The sequence below is a fragment of the Mobula birostris genome, chromosome 21 (genome assembly GCF_030028105.1).
Source record: "Mobula birostris isolate sMobBir1 chromosome 21, sMobBir1.hap1, whole genome shotgun sequence".
NCBI lineage: Eukaryota > Metazoa > Chordata > Chondrichthyes > Myliobatiformes > Myliobatidae > Mobula > Mobula birostris.
In genome coordinates this window covers 62,314,964-62,333,432 of record NC_092390.1, presented here as the reverse complement: position 1 = coordinate 62,333,432, position 18,469 = coordinate 62,314,964, and the positions used below count along the sequence as shown (strand labels likewise).

Here is an 18,469-nt window from a genome sequence, read left to right as displayed (position 1 = left end):
GACATCTGTCACAAATAGGATTTATATGGGAGTAAAAATGAGCTAGTTTATCTTCAGACATATGGGCCCTATGCACTTCCTTAAATTGTATCAGCATATGTTTAGCACATATAGAGGAAGAGCTAACTAATTGAAAATTTTTTTCCCCATTTCTCTTGTTACATACCTCATGGATATCTTGTGACAGTCTTATGAGCATGATGTAATGGTCTTTCGGAGGTCACCTGAAGTAATTTTCCCGCCAATGTGAGGTCACGTGATGACATGTTCACCACGGGTATAAAAGGAGACCCCTGTGGTGATGCAGTTAGTTTTTTTCAGTTAGAACGTCAGCCAGAGACTCCACTCAGCTGCGTATTTGCCTTGTGACGCAGTTTGGATTTAAAATGGAGTTTTACGCTCTGTTGTAAGGTACAAAAGTGTTGGGCCGGCGGTTTAACCAATTGCTGCTATGTTTGTTGATGTACATTTTCAGTAGTATTGGATAGTGAAGACGGGAACCTGAAGGAGTCGTTCGACCGTTGAAAGGATCAACCATTATTGAATTCGTTCAGGAAAGAGTGATCTGCATGGGATAGCCTCTGCTAAAAGTAGCAGAAAGGGCTGTGCAGTATATAGTGTCCAGAGGGAAGGGTCAGTGCCTTTAAACCATTTTATTTCCATCATCATGAATCCTGCGAACAAGGCAAGACCCGGCTGGGATCGGCAGTGACGTTGTGTCTGCAAGGAATTCTTTACTTCAGCAAAGTCTCTCCTAGTTGACTGTATAAATCTCTTTGGACTTCCGAATTTACCATTCTAAGAATGGTGTTTGAATTTACCACTTTAAGAATTGTTTTCGCATTTATCACTTTAAGAACCAGTACTGAGTGGCGGTTTGTTAAATGGCCACATAGCAGTTTACTTCCAGTTAAGATTTTCGTTTGTTTTTTTTTATATTGAGCAGAGTTGAATAAGTGTTTATATAAAACCTGCCTCGATTGATACATTCATTGTTGCCAATCACGTGACATAAATTTGGGGGCTCATACAGACATGTTCCAATTTTGAGCTTAAGTGCTTGTTTAAGTATGATTCTGATTTGGAAAAGGGAAATATCCAATTCTTTTGTTTGATTGGTGTGCGCGTGATATTTGGCAGCAATAAATTTTGACGACTTTATGGCTTTGCCAGACCCAGAGTTTTTAGCGATGGCGAGAAAGGGTGTTGTATCCAAGATTGCTAGAAGGTTGAATATTAAAGGAATTACAAAGGTTACAACAAAGCCCATAATCCAGAGAAAAATCACTGAGCATTATATAAGTTTGGGAAAGTTTGATGAAGAAGTGTTAGATAGGTTTCCAATGAGTAATCTGGAAATGCAGTTACATATTGAACAAATAAAGTTAAAGCAATTAGAAGCTAATTTGGAAAGAAGTCGGTTAGAAGCTGAAAATAAACAGAAGGAATTTGAGGCTAGAGAAGCCCATAGGAAAAGGGAATTTGAAGAAAGAGAAGCAAATAAAAGGAGAGAGTTTGAGCTAGAGATTGAGAAATTAAAATCTGAGAATCAGTCCTCTGGTTCTAAGAAGCAGTTTATTGCTAGTCGTGAGATTATTTTGGTTCCTCCATTTAGTGAGACAGAAGTGGACAAATATTTCCAACATTTCGAAATTGTTGCTCTGAGTTTAAAGTGGCCGAAAGAGCACTGGCCAGTGATGTTGCAAAGTGTAATTAAAGGCAAGGCACAACAAGTTTATACAGCTTTAAACGCTGAGCATACACTGGATTATGATATTGTCAAACAGCATATATTGAAAGCGTATGAGTTGGTTCCGGAAGCGTATAGAGAAAGATTCAGAAATTTGAAGAAATCTGTGGGAAAAACTTACGTGGAATTTGCTTACGAGAAATCTGTGTTTTGAAAGATGGGTTTCCTCTAAAAATGTGAATGGGGAGTATAATAAATTAAGAGTTGATTTTAGTGGAGGAATTTAAAAGGAGCATTCCTGTTGAAGTGAGGACATACTTAAATGAAAGGGATACTGTTACATTGCAGGAGTCTGCTAAATTAGCTGATGAATATGCTTTAATTCATAAGAATAATTTTTCTCCAGGTAGGACTTTTAAAAGGAAAAATAGCGCAGAGAGTCAAGGTAAACCAGAAATTAAATCTGAAGTTAGTGAGAAAGGCAAGGATGAAGGGAGACATGTGAAGGAAAGACATTTTGGTATTATTTGTAATTATTGTAAGAAACCTGGACATGTAATAGCTAACTGTTTTCGATTGAAAAAGAAAGAGAAGGGAGCAGTCCCAGATGTTTATGTGCAGCATATTGAAACACCTGTAAATCCACAGAGTTTGATAGATACCAATGAAGTTTTGTCAGAGTCTGACCAAGTTAAGAGGGGATATGAACATTTTATGACTGAAGGATTTGTATCCTTGAAAGAGGGATCCACTCTGGTACCAATAAAAATACTTAGAGATACTGGAGCTTCTTGATCACTAATGTTAGACAGTGTTCTAAAGTTTAGTGATGAGTCTGACATTGGTGAGGTAAACTATATAAGAGGAGTTGGGAGTGCCCTTATGTCAGTATGTTTACATAGAGTAAATTTAAGGTCAGGGTTAGTTACAGGGCCTGTTAAAGTAGGACTACAACCCAATTTACCCGTGAATGATGTTTCATTCTTAGGGAATGACTTAGCAGATGGACAAGTTTTTCCTGAAGTGCATTTGACAGTAAAGCCTAATTCTGAGGAACCACAGAGGGATTCTAACATAGATTCTTCCTGTGTTGTAACACGAGCTATGGCTAAAAAGACTGATGTATAGGATGAGGTTGTTACCCATAACTGTTCAACTTGAGATTTGAATTTTGAGGATGTGTCAGAAAATTTCTTACCTTCATTATTTGATCAAGATTACTGTAGTAAGTCTGACCATGAAGATTTGTCTTTATCTCAGAAGGAGATGATAGCAGAGCAGGGTAGAGATCCTGAGATAGTTAAATTAAAGGAAGAAGCTCTTCCAGATAGTGAAATTGAGAGGGTGTCAATAGGATATTACTTTGAAAAGGGAGTATTAATGAGGAAGAGGAGATCTCCTACAGTTCCTGCAAGTGAGGAATGGGAAGTTAATCACCAGGTAGTTGTTCCTAAAGTTTAAAGTCTTTGATTTTCCTTTCCTTTGAAACTTTATTGGAGAAGTATTACATCTTAAGATGGTGGATTGCTCACTTCTTCCCCAAAGAACTTATTATTTCTTGCTGTGTCATTTTCGATCATTTATATATGAAAAAAAACTAATAATATGAATTGGCGCTTGGTCTTCTTGTTTTGACATATGAGTAAGAAGAAACTATTTTATGTTTGTAATTGTTGTAATCTCTTCCTTACATTTATAGTAATCGTGTTTTACTTTTTTGATCACGGGTGGTGTTTTTTAAGAAAACCATATTTCTTTTGGGTTGCCTTCTGGAGAGATGGGGTTAGATTTAGCATTGGCCACTTTTTGGCTTTTTTCCGGGTTCTTGTTGGTGGGGGGGGGGGGATGATATTTTTATTCTTATTTTTAATTTAGACTTTTTCTCTAAATGGGCTGACTTGAAACTACCAAAATGTCCGAAATGTCATAACTTCTGGTTCCTCTTTGAACCTTTTTTCCTCTTCTAGGGTCATGAGTCTGTATTCTGGTTAACCCTTTACATACCTTATGTTCGATTTCAGTACAATGGATAAGATTACTAATTTGGTCTCCTGGAATACAAATGGTTTAAACCACCCGGTTAAATGGAAGAAAATTTTTAAAGTATTCCAAAGGATGAATGCTCATATTATTTTCGTACAAGAAACTCATGTGCGGAAAGAAGATAATCAAAGTTTTTTTAAGGTTTTGGAAGGGCTATCAAAGCTGTTTGAATTCACAGGCCAAAGTGAAAGGCGTTTCTATTTTTATAGATCCTTCAATTTCATTTGTGCATCATGAGACTATTTCAGATCTGAATGGTAGATTTTTGTTAATTACTGGTCTGTTATTTAACAAAAAAGTTGCTGTGGTTAATGTTTACGCTCCAAATGTTGATTGTCCTGAATTTTTTAAACGCCTCTTTAAATCCCTTCCTAACTTAAACGATTATATGTTGATTATGCATGGAGATTTTAACCATTGTTTAAATCCTTGGGTGGATAGATCTATGTCTAATCAGGCACTTCCAAACAAATCGGCTACTCTTATTAACGACACTGGAACTTCAGTAATTTGGAAATTCTTAGACCCTAACGATAGAGCGTTTTCATTCTTTTCACATGTATATCATCATGTGATTACAATTGATTACTTTCTTATTGACCCACGATTAATTCCAATTGTAGTTGACTGCAAATATGACTCTATTGCTGTTTCATATGATAACCCTGGAATCATCCTTGTGAACCTCCTCTGGACCTTCTCCAATGCCTGCACATCTTTTCTAAGATGAGGGGCCCAAATCACCCATCCATCCAGCACCCCCTTTGACTTTCTACCATCAGGCAGGAGACTCCAATGCATAAAAACAAAAATGGTCAGGATGGGAAACAATTTCTTCCCCCAGACCATTAGGCTTCAGAACTCCCTACCATTTTCACATTCAAAGTGTCACTGGTTAATCTGTTGTGTGCCTTGCAATATTTAATTTATGAACTTTAGTTTGCTTATTTATATGTAATCTAACTTTAGATTTCATCCTATCTTTCATAAGTTATTATGTGTTATGTGTGTTATGTTTACTACTGTGCTTTACACCCTGGCTTGGAGAAATGTTGTCTCATTTGACGGTATAAATGAATATAGTTAAATGACAATAAACTTGACTTGATGTGAATCAGTGATCATGCTTCCTGTAATAGAATTTGGTATGTCAAGTGCTTCAAAGTTATTTTCAACACAAGCCAATATCAGGCGAGATGTAAGATCTTAGCTGATAAGTGAAGTGGCAGAAAACCAATAAATATACTAACCAGTAATCATATGAAATGTTTGGGATTACTGTGGACATCTATCGGGAGGCAATGGACCAGTCAGAATCAGAATCCTTTATTATCGCCAAGTATGTGGACACATATAGGGAATTTGATGCCGGTTTCCCTGAGCTCTCGCTGTACAGAATCAAAAAGCATACAAAACAATAGTGCAAATATTGTGAACTATATACAATGAGGTATACCTGTGTATGTACAGGTGGACTTGGTTTATAATAGACTAAAATTCAAGTGTTCATAAGACTGATGGCATACGGAAAGAAACTGTTCTTGTACTTATTTGTCCTGGCATACAGTAATCTAAAGCACCTACCAGAAGGAAGGAGTTGGAACAGGTGATGTCCAGGGTGTGATGGGTCTATGATAATGCTGCTTGCTCGCTCCCTGACTCCAGATGCATATAAGCCCTGGATCAAGGGCAGATTCACACCAATAATCCTTTCCGCAGCCCTGACGGTTCTTTGGAGTCTATTCTTGTCTTGTTTGGTAGCTGATCCAAACCAGACAGTGATGGATGAACAGAGAACAGACTGGATTATTCCTGAATAGAATTGAATCAGAAGCTCCTGAGGCAGGTTGTACTGCCTAAGTTGACGTAGGAAATACAATCTCTGCTGAGCCTTTTTGATAAGAGTGTCGGTGTTGGGTGTCCACTTCAGGTCCTGGGAGATTGTGACACCCAGAAACCTGAAGGTCTCCACAGCAGACACAATACTGTTGAGTATAGTGAGTGGGGGGGGGGGGGGGGGAGTATTGGGGTCTCCTCCTGAAGTTCACTGTCATCTCCACAGTCTTGAGCGTATTTTTAGCTCCAGATTGTTCTGACCGCACCAGAGGGCCAGCCATCCCACCACCTGTCTGTACAATCTAGATCTGCATTTGCGTGTTATATTTCATGTTGGCTTACTGAAAATTTGCAAGAATTTTGAAGCATCCTGATTAATAATTGTATGGGTTCAGAAGAACAGAGAAAGAGGCAAAAAATCCAAGTCGACAGCAGGATAAAATTTATTGAAGGAAGCGTTGGATTAAAATGACCAGCCTTCAAGTCATGACTCTGGTTCTCTATCAACATCTGAAGGCTTAGTTAGAATGAACTCACTTAAATATATATTTTGTGATCTGACTTACATCAAAAAGATACCTGTTTAAAGATAAATGGAAAACCTTCACAGATATAACAAATGTGAAGAGCATCTGTAAGAATTAATTATCTCACAATTCAACTCACAGAAGTGTTGCAAGTCAAAAGCCTGCAGAAGCTAAAAGACAGCTAGAAGAACTAAACAGGTCAGGTAGTATCTGTGGAGGTTGATGTTTTGTTTCCCCTACATCGTAATTGATAAGAGTAATGAAAAGGTAGCCAGTATATAGAAGTGAGAAGGCAGCATGAAACATATGCTTCCATATGTTTCCATATAACAAATAAACAGGCAGACTATTATTTAAATGGGGAAAGAATTCAAAGTTCTGAGATGCAACGGGACTTGGGAATCCTCGTACAGGATACCCTTAAGGTTAACCTCCAGGTTGAGTCGGTGGTGAAGAAGGCAAATGCAATGTTGGCATTCATTTCTAGAGGAATAGAGTATAGGAGCAGAGATGTGATGTTGAGGCTCTATAAGGCGCTGGTGAGACCTCACTTAAGAGTACTGTGGGCAGTTTTGGTCTCCTTATTTAAGAAAGGATGTGCTGACATTGGAGAGGGTACAGAGAAGATTCACTAGAATGATTCCGGGAATGAGAGGGTTAACATATGAGGAACATTTGTCCGCTCTTGGACTGTATTCCTTGGAGTTTAGAAGAATGAGGGGAGTCCTCATAGAAATATTTCAAATGTTGAAAGGCATGGACAAAGTGGATGGGGCAAAGTTGTTTCCCATGATGGGGGAGTCTAGTACGAGGGGGTATGACTTAAGGATTGAGGGGCGCCTATTCAGAAAAGAAATGCAAAGAAATTTTTTTTGTCAGAGGGTGGTGAATCTATGGAATTTGTTACCATGGGCAGCAGTGGAGGCCAAGTCATTGGGTGTATTTAAGGCAGAGATTGATAGGTATCTGAGTAGCCAGGGCATCAAAGGTTATGGTGAGAAGGCGGGGGAGTGGGACTAAATGGGAGAATGGATCAGCTCATGATAAATTGGCGGAGCAGACTCGATGGGCCGAATGGCCGACTTCTGCTCCTTTGTCTTATGGTCTTTCTGCTGATAGATGACAGATGGGAACACATAAGAAAAATAAATAATAAACACAAATGCTTCTGCAGATACAGGAAAAATAGCTAGGCAGATAAATCTGGGTGAAGAGGGGAGGACAGGTATGCAGGACGTTGAAGAAATCCATTGACTATGGCAGAGGGAAGTCTCATTTCTTTAAGAATGATGGCATTTCAGAGGCCTTGTAGCAGAAAGCTTCATCTTGAAAACGGATGTGGCTGAGACGGGGAATTGAGAGAAAGGTTTAGTGTCCTTACAGAGGGCAGGATGGGAGTAAGTGTAACTGAGTAAGCTGCAGAAGTCAGTATTTACAGTAGGTAATGGTGGATAGTTGAGTCCTGTCTTGGCTAGCTTTGACTTCAAGAAACATGGCTGAATGGGTCTATTTTATAACCAAAATGTTACTGTGAAAAAGTGTCTGAGTGAAAATCTTGCTTTTAAACAGCATACTGAGTTGAAGCCTGAGAATTTGTTCATTGGACTTTTGGACATCTAGAGATGAAGATGCCTAGCTATGTGAGATGACTACTTACATGGGAATTACATTAATGAAAACATACAAATGGCATGTTGTGTGGTTGATAAACAACATCAGGTGCCTTATATGCAATACCATAAAATTTACAAGGGTTTTCATTTCTGGAAGCTCATTGCATAAACCTTATAAATAAATGCGCTAGAAATTAGTGATTGTGACAGATGGGCACAAATAGAAACACAGCAGAGAATCAAGCCCTTCCACTCAACCCACTGTTGTAGTAGCTAATAGCAACACACAAAATGCTGGAGGAACTCAGGAGGCCAGGCAGCATCTATGAAAGGAGTACAGCCAGTTTTTGAGGTTGAGATTTTTCAGCAGGACTGAGTATTGTTCCTATGTCACTCAGCCATTCCCACATGGAAGTAGTTCACATATTGTACAATCATGATTATTGATAAAGTTCAGTTGGATATCCTGCATGTTGGCCTCCTGCTATGTGCTTTGTTCTATCCTCAGTATTGACCAGGATATCTATCTGAACTAGGCCCATTTGCCTGCATTTGGTCCATATCCCTCCTGGCCTTTGCTATCCATGTAACTGTCCAAATGTCTTTTAAACATTGTAACTGTACCTACTGCTATGTTTTGTCTGCCAACTTGTTCAATTTACCAACCAGCAACCATTAGGAGTTGCAACACAAGTTACTTTTAATTGTTCCCCTCACCTTAAAACTATGCCCTCTAGTTTTATACTCCCTGCTAAGTTTGAGATTTGAGATCAATTTTCAGTTTCTTGCAGGTTTAGTTCAAGCAGCAGACTGTATAGGAATGGGATTAAATTCAAGTTGCTGCTCAGCAAAAACAATATAACATGAAGCTTGCTGTTCTCAAGCATACAGAAAACCTACAGCACAATACAGGCTCTTCGGCCCACAATGCTGTGCTGAACGTACTTACTTTAGAAATTACCTCAGGTTATGCATAGCCCTCTATTCCTAATAGTCTCTGTTCCTAGTAGACATTCCAGCAGAACAGATCATGCTCTGCAGGGACCCATGATAGTGATATTAAACCTGCTTTTGATTCCGATTCTGAGCACTGCTAACTTACGTACAAACATACAAAATACAAACCTGGCCTGCCTTTCGGTAGGATCTTGGCTGAACTAACTATAAACTCCATATTCCTATATACCCCACAAATATTATCACTAATCCAAGGTCCAGCTTTGTGGATAGAATACAGAACACAGAACATTACAACACAATACAGTACAGGCTCTTCAGACCACAATGTTGTGCCAGCCTTACAACTTACTCTAAGATCAATCTAACCCTTCCCTCCTTCACAGCCCTCCTTTTTCCTATCAGCCATATGGCTATCTAAACCTTAAATGTCCCTAGTGTTTCTCCCTGGCAGGGTGTTCCATTCACCCACAACACACTGTAAAAAAAACAAAACAAATCTTACCTCTGACATCCTTCTTAAATTTTCCTCCAATCACCATAAAATTATGCCCGGCTTTGAGAAAAAAGTTTTTGGCTGTCCACTCAATCTTTGCCTCTTATCATCTTTATACCTCTATCAAGTCAGCTCTCATCCTCCTATCTCCAAAGAGAAAAGCCCTAACTTGCTCAACCTATCCTCACAAGGCATGCTCTCTAATCCAGACAGCATCCTGGTGAATCTCTTCTGCACCCTTTCTAAAGCTTCCACACCCTTCGTTTTATAAGGTAACCAGAACGGAACACAATATTCCAAGTGTAGTCTAACAGTCAAGAAAGTACACTGGTGCCTCTACTTCCTTGGAAGTCTTAGGAAAGTCAGAATATCTCCAATAACCCTCACTGATTTTTACAAATGAACTACAGAAAGCATTCCATTCAAGCATATCACAGCTTGAATGGCAACTGCACTGCCATTAAGAGACCTAAACAGAGCTGTGAACACAGCTCAGCACATCAGCCTCCCCTCCACAGACTCTGTCTACACTCCACGCTACCTCAAGACAGCAGCCAATATTTCAAAGACCTCTCCCATCCCAGTTATTCTCTGTTCTCTCCTCTGTTGTTCCATAGATAGACAAAACATGAAATCACATACCATCAAACTCAAGGACAGCTTCTATCTAACTGTTCTATGGACTCTGTCTACACATTACACTTTCAGTAAAACAGGCAGCATAATCAGAGACCCCACCCATCCCAGATACTCCCCTCTGCTCCCCCTCCATTGGGCAGAAATTACCAAGTTCTAAAACAGGGGCTCTCTACTTTTTTTTATATATATCAGAAGAATCAGAATCAGGTTTAATATCACCGGCATAAATCGTAAAATTTGTTGTCTTTGTGGCAGCAGTACAATACAATACACAATAGAAAAAACTGAATTATAGTAAAAAAAATATATGTATTTCAATTGTTTGCATGATTTGTTGTTTTATTTCTCTTGGGTTCTTTTGGGTTTCTTGCTTTGAGGCTGTCTGTGAGCAAGCAAATCTCAAGGTTGTATAATTTATACATAGTTTAATAATAAATCCACTTTGAATCTTTGAATTAAATAGTTAAATTAAACAAAGGGCAAAAACAGAAATAAAAAAAAGTAGTGTTCATGGGTTCAATATCCACTCAGACATTAATGGCAGAGGGGGAGATGCTCTTCCTGAATCACTGTTTGAAAGTTCGATACAGAAACTATTATCAGTTTTAAAGAATGCTTGGATGTGTACCTGCAGGCCTCTAAAGCTAGAGCTGTAAAATGGGATTAGGTAGCTTCATTTCCAAGAATGGGCAGGATTGGAAAAGGCCTTTGTGTGACAAACTTTATCTGATTCAGTATAGCATAGGCACTGTCTCAGCACAGACAGTCTGCTTCATTTGCAGAACTGTCTTGTCCTTCAGTGAGGTTCTGTGTCTGAAAGTCAAGGCAAGTAGTCAGAGGTGCCAGCTGTACTGTGAGTGAATGCCTTTGACATTCAGTTAATAACACTCGAGACTTTAAAATACCCAAAACCACTTTCACACTCTAAGGATCAATTAAAAACATTGAAACCAATAAATAAAAACTACATACTGTATAATTTCCCATTTATTAATTTGCCCCATTTATTTGAATGTGTTCTTCTCCACCCAGACCAGGTTTAACCTTACGCTAGGTCAGCAGTGGAGGCCAAGTCTTTATGTATTTTTATGAAGGGATGCAGAGTCTCAAGGATACATAAACCCCTTGAACATACAATTCCCACTCTGTGTTCTCTGGGGAAGCAGAAGTGGGTTGAAATCAGTCCTACAAACTAATTTATTTCTAAACTTACTTCTGCACATAAAACATAATATTAGCAGGAACTAATCTGTGAGTGGAACCAAAATTAAAATCCAGAATAATATCCCTCAATACTGCTATAATGTTCCACTTGAGAAAACTGATCAGGCTACATTTTGAGATATTTAGTAAGAGACTCTTTAGTAATTCAACTAGGAGGCAAGGCAAACACATTTAACAGCAGTTTTCTCACTGTAAACTGAAGTATATTTCTGATTGTGGCTGAGCTCATGCTTTGAAAAATAATAAAGAGTCATTGTATTTAATAGAACATAGAATAGTACAGCACTATACAGGCCCTTTGGCCCACGATGTTGTGCCGACCCTTAAACCCTGCCTCCCATATAACCCCCCACCTTAAATTAATCTTTAACTAATAATCACAATGTGAATGAAAAAGAACTAACAGTATTTTAAATTTAATTTTGAAAACTGTGTTCATATTTAGAGTCTCAAATTATTCATAATGTGTCTTCCAGTGTGTTTTTTGTTCATTTCACAGTGCTTGCAGAATCAGATGCAGTCCATTATGAAATATGAGACTTGTTCTGTGGATGGTTGTCCTGTGATAGTTTCTGAAAATACATAGTGGGATATTATAGATTTTGCTAGTTTTCTCTTCTGTCCAGCAGCATTGATCATTCCCATTCATTTGACCAAATGATCCAGAGCAGTGTGCTATCTATTATCTTCCTAAATGACAACTTGACCCACTGGTCACAGCAAAGAATAAACAGCCACTGAAACACGGCAAGTGCCACCACATTTCTTACTTTTGTAATTACAGAAAGCAAACACAGAAACACTTTAGTGTCACCAGACATGACAAGAAAGATTTTTTTAATGTGCAATGCATGCTGAAAAATAAACTAGAATTGAAAATTTGATCAGCATATGAACAAAATGAGATAGAATTTTTACTTACTAACAAATGTTTTGTTTTGTATGTAATGGTATTGATATTATAGAAACATGGAAGTTTAACAAATTATCATTAAACATAAGGTGGTAGAATCTGGGCTATGGTTTGTGCAAGATTACTGTTGCATTCATATACTATAAATTGCTGGTTATGTGTGGGGCAAATTAATCATCTGGGTACAGAAATGGTGGGGTAGTAGTGTTGGGTATAATGATAGCTTCTATTAGAGTGGCCATAATTCAATTAGTTTCAAGATATAATGGAAAAAATAGGACTGGTCTTCAAATTAAAGTCCTAAATTGGGTGGGAGACCAACAGGCTGTAACTCATTTTAAATCATAAAACAAAATAATAGCATTTATTAAAGTGGAAACAATATTTTAAAACTACATTTCCATTGTTTATGTTGTTCCATTGTTAAACTACATTTAACCAATTTCCCCCGGGATCAATAAAGTATGACTATGTTTACCAATTGCAAGGTCTGTATCTCTTTTCGAAGGGTCTCGTAAACACTCTCCAAATCATCGATTTTGTGTGATTCCAATTCTTTCTTTAACCTGAAACAGAAATATTCCTTATACAATACATAAAACATATCTTTCTAAAATTAAATATTTGCCTATAATATCTGGATAAAACTGCACATTTGCAGCAAGGTTGTAAAATTTCTCAGTCTGGTCTTCATGTTCCACACCTCCCAAAAACACTGATATCTCAAACCATATTGCTTAATAGTAAAGACTTGAAATAATGGCCTAATAGTTCTGGTCAAAGCCAAAGGACAAGTGATAAGACCCAACCTCAAAGTTCTAGCAACTGTTGTGATAAGAACTTTACGTTTGCTATTGCCTTCACCTGGATGGAGCACCTAGCCTTCTCTTCTTCCTATCTCATCCACGCCCCACTATAAAGTGGAACAAATGGTGCTAGCCTGAACTAGGCAGAGTTGGAAGGACTGAGCAGATTCACTCTGAGTCAACAAGGAAGTATTCTTCCCATGCTTTCTCACTTTTCTTGTCACGTGTTTCTCTAATTGTGGTAAACCATATATGTTGTAACTGGGTTACCTGCCTGGATAAGCCCCTCTGCTGACTGCTCCTGTGGCTCCTCCCACAGATCCCTGAATAAAGGCAGTTGTGCCACTGCTCCTCCTCTCAGTCCAGGGCAGATACTCAGCAGGGACAAGACCCATTTTGCTGTTAATAAAAGCCTTTCAATATTTGCTCTACTTCCAGTCTTTTGGAGTAATTGATAGTGCATCAATTTTATTAAATTGTACCCACAAGAGATTATTCAAGTACAATTGCCTGGTGTTTGGAGTGGCATCCAGCCCTTCCATTTTCCAAAGGACAATGGACACTTTGCTGCAGGGGATTCCACACGTAGCAGTGTACCTTGATGGTATTTTGATCACAGGGGCTACGAAGATGGAGCATCTGGCTAATTTAGAACGGGTGTTGAAGAGGCTCTCAGACGCAGGGCTGCAGTTGAAACGTGGAAAGTGTGTGTTCCTGGCATTCAGTGTGACTTACCTGGGACACAAGATCACAGCTGAGGGGCTTTACCCTGTGGAGGACAAAGTGAGAGCTATTAAGGAAGCCCCAAGCCCTAAGCCCGTCACGGAACTCAGATCATTCTTGGGCATGGTGAATTATTATGGCAAGTTTCTTCTTGACGTCTCAAGGGTTTTGACCCCACTCTATAAGCTGCTTCACAATGACACTAAGTGGCAATGGGGTGAAGAGCAGGAGAAAGCTTTCAAGGAAGTGAAAGAACTCCTCCACTCAGAGAAGCTGCTTGTTCACTATGACCCAGACAAGAAGATCACCCTTGCATGCGATGCCTCGCCCTATGGAATCGGGGCAGTTCTGTCACATGTAATGGAGGACCGTTCAGAGAAGCCTATTGATTTTGCTTCACGTACCCTGACAGCTGCTGAGAAGGGATATTCACAGCTAGACAAAGAAGGTCTGGCCATTGTTTTTGCAGTCAAACGCTTTCATCAGTATCTTTATGGACGCGCATTTACAATTTATACGGACCATAAACCACTGATGAGCCTGTTCAGTGAGACTAGATACATCCCACCGCTAGCCTCAGCGAGGATACAGCGTTGGGCTCTTACACTGTCAGCCTACCAGTACACTATAGTGTACAGAGCGGGTGGGAATAATGCTAATGCTGATGCACTGAGTGGACTACCTTCACCTGAGACACCTGTTTTACATATGTGCCTGCAGAGACTGTTTTCATTGGAGAGGCTGTCAGAGACGCCTGTAAAGGTGACCCAAATCAAGCAGTGGACAGAGAGGGACCCAGTCCTGTCAGAAGTCAAGACTTTTCTTTTACAAGGTTGGTCCAGAGTCATGGAAGGAGAGGAACTACGGCCTTTTGCCAAACGCAAGACAGAACTCAGCCTGCAGGGTGGCTGCATTTTCTGGGGGGCGAGGGTCATCATGCCTCCCCCTGGCCATTTACAGATTGTGGAGGAAATTCATGAGGCTCACCCAGGAGTATCTCAAATGAAAAGCCTTGCAAGATCCTAAGTTTGGTGGCCAGGAATGGATCGGGATCTGGAGAACAAGGTAAAATCATGCACGCAATGTCAGACTAATCAGAATATGCCACCACCAGCTCCTTTGTATCCATGGGAGTGGCCAGACCACCCCTGGTCTAGGCTACATTTGGACTTTGCTGGCCCTTTTATGGGGCAGATGTTTCTTGTAATGGTAGATGTGCATTCTAAATGGATCAAAGCTCACATCATGAGCAACATCACAGCCCCCTCAACTATAGACAAACTCAGACAAGTGTTTGCAGTCCACAGGTTGCCTGACACTCTGATCACTGATAATGGCCCGACGTTCACCAGTGAGCTGTTCAGTGAGTTCATGCAGCAGAATGGCATTTGTCACATTCAGACGGCCCCTTTCCACCCAGCCTCAAATGGTTTGCCTGTTCAGACAGTGAAGGAAAGCCTGAAGCGGATGACGGCACTCTCTTAGCATTCAGCTTTCATGTTTCCTGTTTAAATACCACCTCATGCCACAGACTACGACTGTCCGCACTCCCACCGGGATGCTGATGGTAGTCAAGATTGGACCTGCTGCGCCCGGACATGAAGGCAAAAGTGAGACAGTACAGTGGAAGCATGTCCACCAGTGACTTTGCCAGAGGGCAAGATGCTGGCAGAGGGGTCGGGGTTCCCTGAAGAGGATAGACATTCTCACGCAGACACACAGACCCCTCTCATGCCCCCAACACCAGACCCACCCAAAGCACCATCACCAGTTGTGCCTGCTGGGTCACCAGGGGTAGTGCGCAGATCACAGCGCACTCGTAAACCTCCTGACAGACTGAATCCTTGACGGGACAGTTTTTTTTTTTGTTGTTAGATTGAATGTTGAATCTGTCATGTTTTCCAGATGTTTTGTATTGATAAACGATTGCTGAGATACTAGTATAAGTTTTCAGGGGTATGCAAGTTAATAACACCACTGTTTTTATTTCCTAGTTTTTACATTTGGGGAATGTGGATCTTAAAGGGGGAGAAATGTTGTAATGTGAGCATTATTAAAAGTAAGTTAATACTAATTAGGATAATGGGGGGTTTTACTTTCTTTTTTTTACTTCCGGTGGGTTTTTGTATATAATGTGCCTGCCATGCCGCACGGGTTGTGAAAGCCTCTGTATGTACATAACGATTTTGAAGTTCAAGATAAAGTTGTTTCTTGGGCATGATGTTGTCGAGTGTGCCTTTTTCAAAGTAGAAGTTACTACAAATACAAACATCAACTTTTGATTGTACTTGGTTTTATAAATGCCACACATATGGCTTGCAAAATGCTCAGATAGATAACTAATCACATTTTTTGAGGATGCATGGTCAATGACAAACAATAAATAAGTCATTTTCAATTATATGAAAGAAAAAGAAAATATTGTCAAAATAATAAAGGTAAATTTTTCCTGTTAAGTTTTATAAAGATTGAAAACCCCAGATAATTTTTGTTGATCACCTGCAAGGTTAAGTTGTAAATAGTATGGATGTACAGTACTTATGCCTTCCCTTGACAGCAGTGGAGTGGACTGAACACCCCATCCTGCAAAGGGGTGCTGAATCACTGAGTGAGTTCAAACAACAAGAACTTGTGGCCTTTGGCAAAACAATCTTCTGTGTTTAGAGTCACCTATTTTATTTTTACTTGGAGCTATAGCACGGTAATAGGTCTTGTCAACTTAAGTCTGCACCGCCCAATTACATCCATGTGAACAATTAACCTACTAACCCATACATCATTGGAAATGTGGAAGGAAACTGAAGCATCCAGAGAAACACACGTGATCATGAAGAAGAGCATACAAACTCCTTACAGATAGAGACAGAATTGACCCCGGGTCACTGGTGATGTACGAGCATTAAGCGAGTCACCACGCTACTGTGTTCCACCCGGTTGCCACACAGTTTGTAGAGGTAGGAGTAATTGTACCATGATTAACAACTATCACACAGGTTTGAAGAAAAATAACTTAAATTGTTGTCCAAGATATTTCACTGCTCTCTAGATTACAGGTGGTGTATTGTCGAAGCTAAGTAATGAATCAGTCACATCCTCTTCCTCGAGCAAATTACTAAAATTTCATTGCACAACAGCATCAAAGTCCTAGAATAACTTACTAAAAGTAGACCATAAGACCATAAGACAAAGGAGCAGAAGTCGGCCATTCGGCCCATCGAGTCTGCTCCGCCATTTTATCATGAGCTGATACATTCTCCCATTTAGTCCCACTCCCCTGCCTTCTCACCATAACCTTTGATGCCCTGGCTATTCAGATACCTATCAATCTCTGCCTTAAATACACCCAATGACTTGACTCCACTGCCACCCGTGGCAACAAATTCCATAGATTCACCACCCTCTGACTAAAAAAATTTCTTCGCATTTCTGTTCTGAATGGGCGCCCTTCAATCCTTAAGTAAATGCCCTCTCGTACTAGACTCCCCCATCATGGGAAACAACTTTGCCACATCCACTCTGTCCATGCCTTTCAACATTCGAAATGTTTCTATGAGGTCTCCCCTCATTCTTCTAAACTCCAAGGAATACAGTTCAAGAGCAGACAAACGTTCCTCATATGTTAACCCTCTCATTCCCAGAATCATTCCAGTGAATCTTCTCTGTACCCTCTCCAATGTCAGCACATCCTTTCTTAAATAAGGAGACCAAAGCTGTCCACAGTACTCCAAGTGAGGTCTCACCAGTGCCTTATAGAGCCTCACCATCACATTCCTGCTCCTATACTGTATTCCTCTAGAAATGAATGCCAACATTGCATTCGCCTTCTTCACTACCGACTCAACCTGGAGGTTAACCTTAAGGGTATCCTGTATGAGGGCTCCCAAGTCCCGTTGCATCTCCGAACTTTGAATTCTCTCCCCATTTAAATAATAGTCTGCCCGTTTATTTTTTTCTGCCAAAGTGCATAACCATACACTTACCAACATTGTACTTCATTTGCCACTTCTCTGCACATTCTTCCAATCTATCCAAGTCTCTCTGCAGACTCTCCATTTCCTCAGCACTACCGGCCCCCCCACCTATCTTCGTATCATCAGCAAACTTAGCCACAAAGCCATCTATTCCATAATCCAAATCGTTGATGTACGAAGTAAAAAGAAGCGGCCCCAACATGGACCCCTGTGGAACACCACTGGTAACCGGCAGCCAACCAGAATAGGATCCCTTTATTCCCACTCTCTGTTTCCTGCCAATCAGTCAACGCTCTATCCACGTATGTAACTTTCCCATAATTCCATGGGCTCTTATCTTGTTAAGTAGCCTCATGTGTGGCACCTTGTCAAAGGCCTTCTGAAAATCCAAATATACAACATCCACTGCATCTCCCTTGTCTAGCCTACTGGTAATTTCCTCAAAAAAATTGTAATAGGTTTGTCAGGCAGGATTTTCCTTTAAAGAATCCATGCTGAGTTTGCCTATCTTGTCATATGCCTCCAGGTACTCTGCAACCTCATCCTTGGCAATCGACTCCAACAACGTCCCAAACACTGATGTCAAGCTAACAGGTCTGTAATTTCCTTTTTGCTTCCTTGCTCCCTTCTTAAATAGCGGAGTGACATTTGCAATCTTCCAGTCCTCTGGAACCATGCCAGAATCTATTGACTTTTGAAAGATCATCGCTAATGCCTCCGCAATCTCCACAGCTACTTCCTTCAGAACACACGGGTGCATTCCATCTGGTCCGGGAGATTTATCTACCTTTAGACTATTCAGCTTCCTGAGTACTTCCTCTGTCGTAATTGTGACTGCGCACGCTTCTCTTCCCTGCCACCCTTGAGTGTCCGGTATACTGCTGATGTCTTCCTCAGTGAAAACTGATGCAAAATACTCGTTCAGTTCCATCTCCTTATCTCCCATTACAATTTCTCCAGCATCATTCTCTATCAGTCCTATATCTACTCTCATCTGTCTTTTACTCTTTATATACTTGAAAAAGCTTTTA

The 18,469-nt window shown here is 40.1% G+C and overlaps 1 protein-coding gene across 3 annotated transcripts in view; it reads right to left on the bottom strand.

The window, feature by feature from the left end:
- Positions 1-10,131: 10,131 nt before the first annotated feature.
- Positions 10,132-18,469, bottom strand: part of ccdc172 (coiled-coil domain containing 172) — a 58,773-nt gene continuing 50,435 nt past the window's right edge. For 2 of the 3 annotated variants that reach the window (XM_072239805.1, XM_072239807.1), the window contains 2 exons: positions 12,417-12,504; positions 10,132-11,597 (listed from right to left, as the gene is read on the bottom strand). In XM_072239805.1, coding sequence (XP_072095906.1) covers positions 11,550-11,597; positions 12,417-12,504 — 136 coding nt within the window. In that variant the 3' untranslated portion in view covers positions 10,132-11,549. Of the gene's footprint in view, positions 11,598-12,416; positions 12,505-13,479; positions 13,514-18,469 lie in introns of those variants that run through there. The other variant, XM_072239806.1, reaches the window with a different exon arrangement.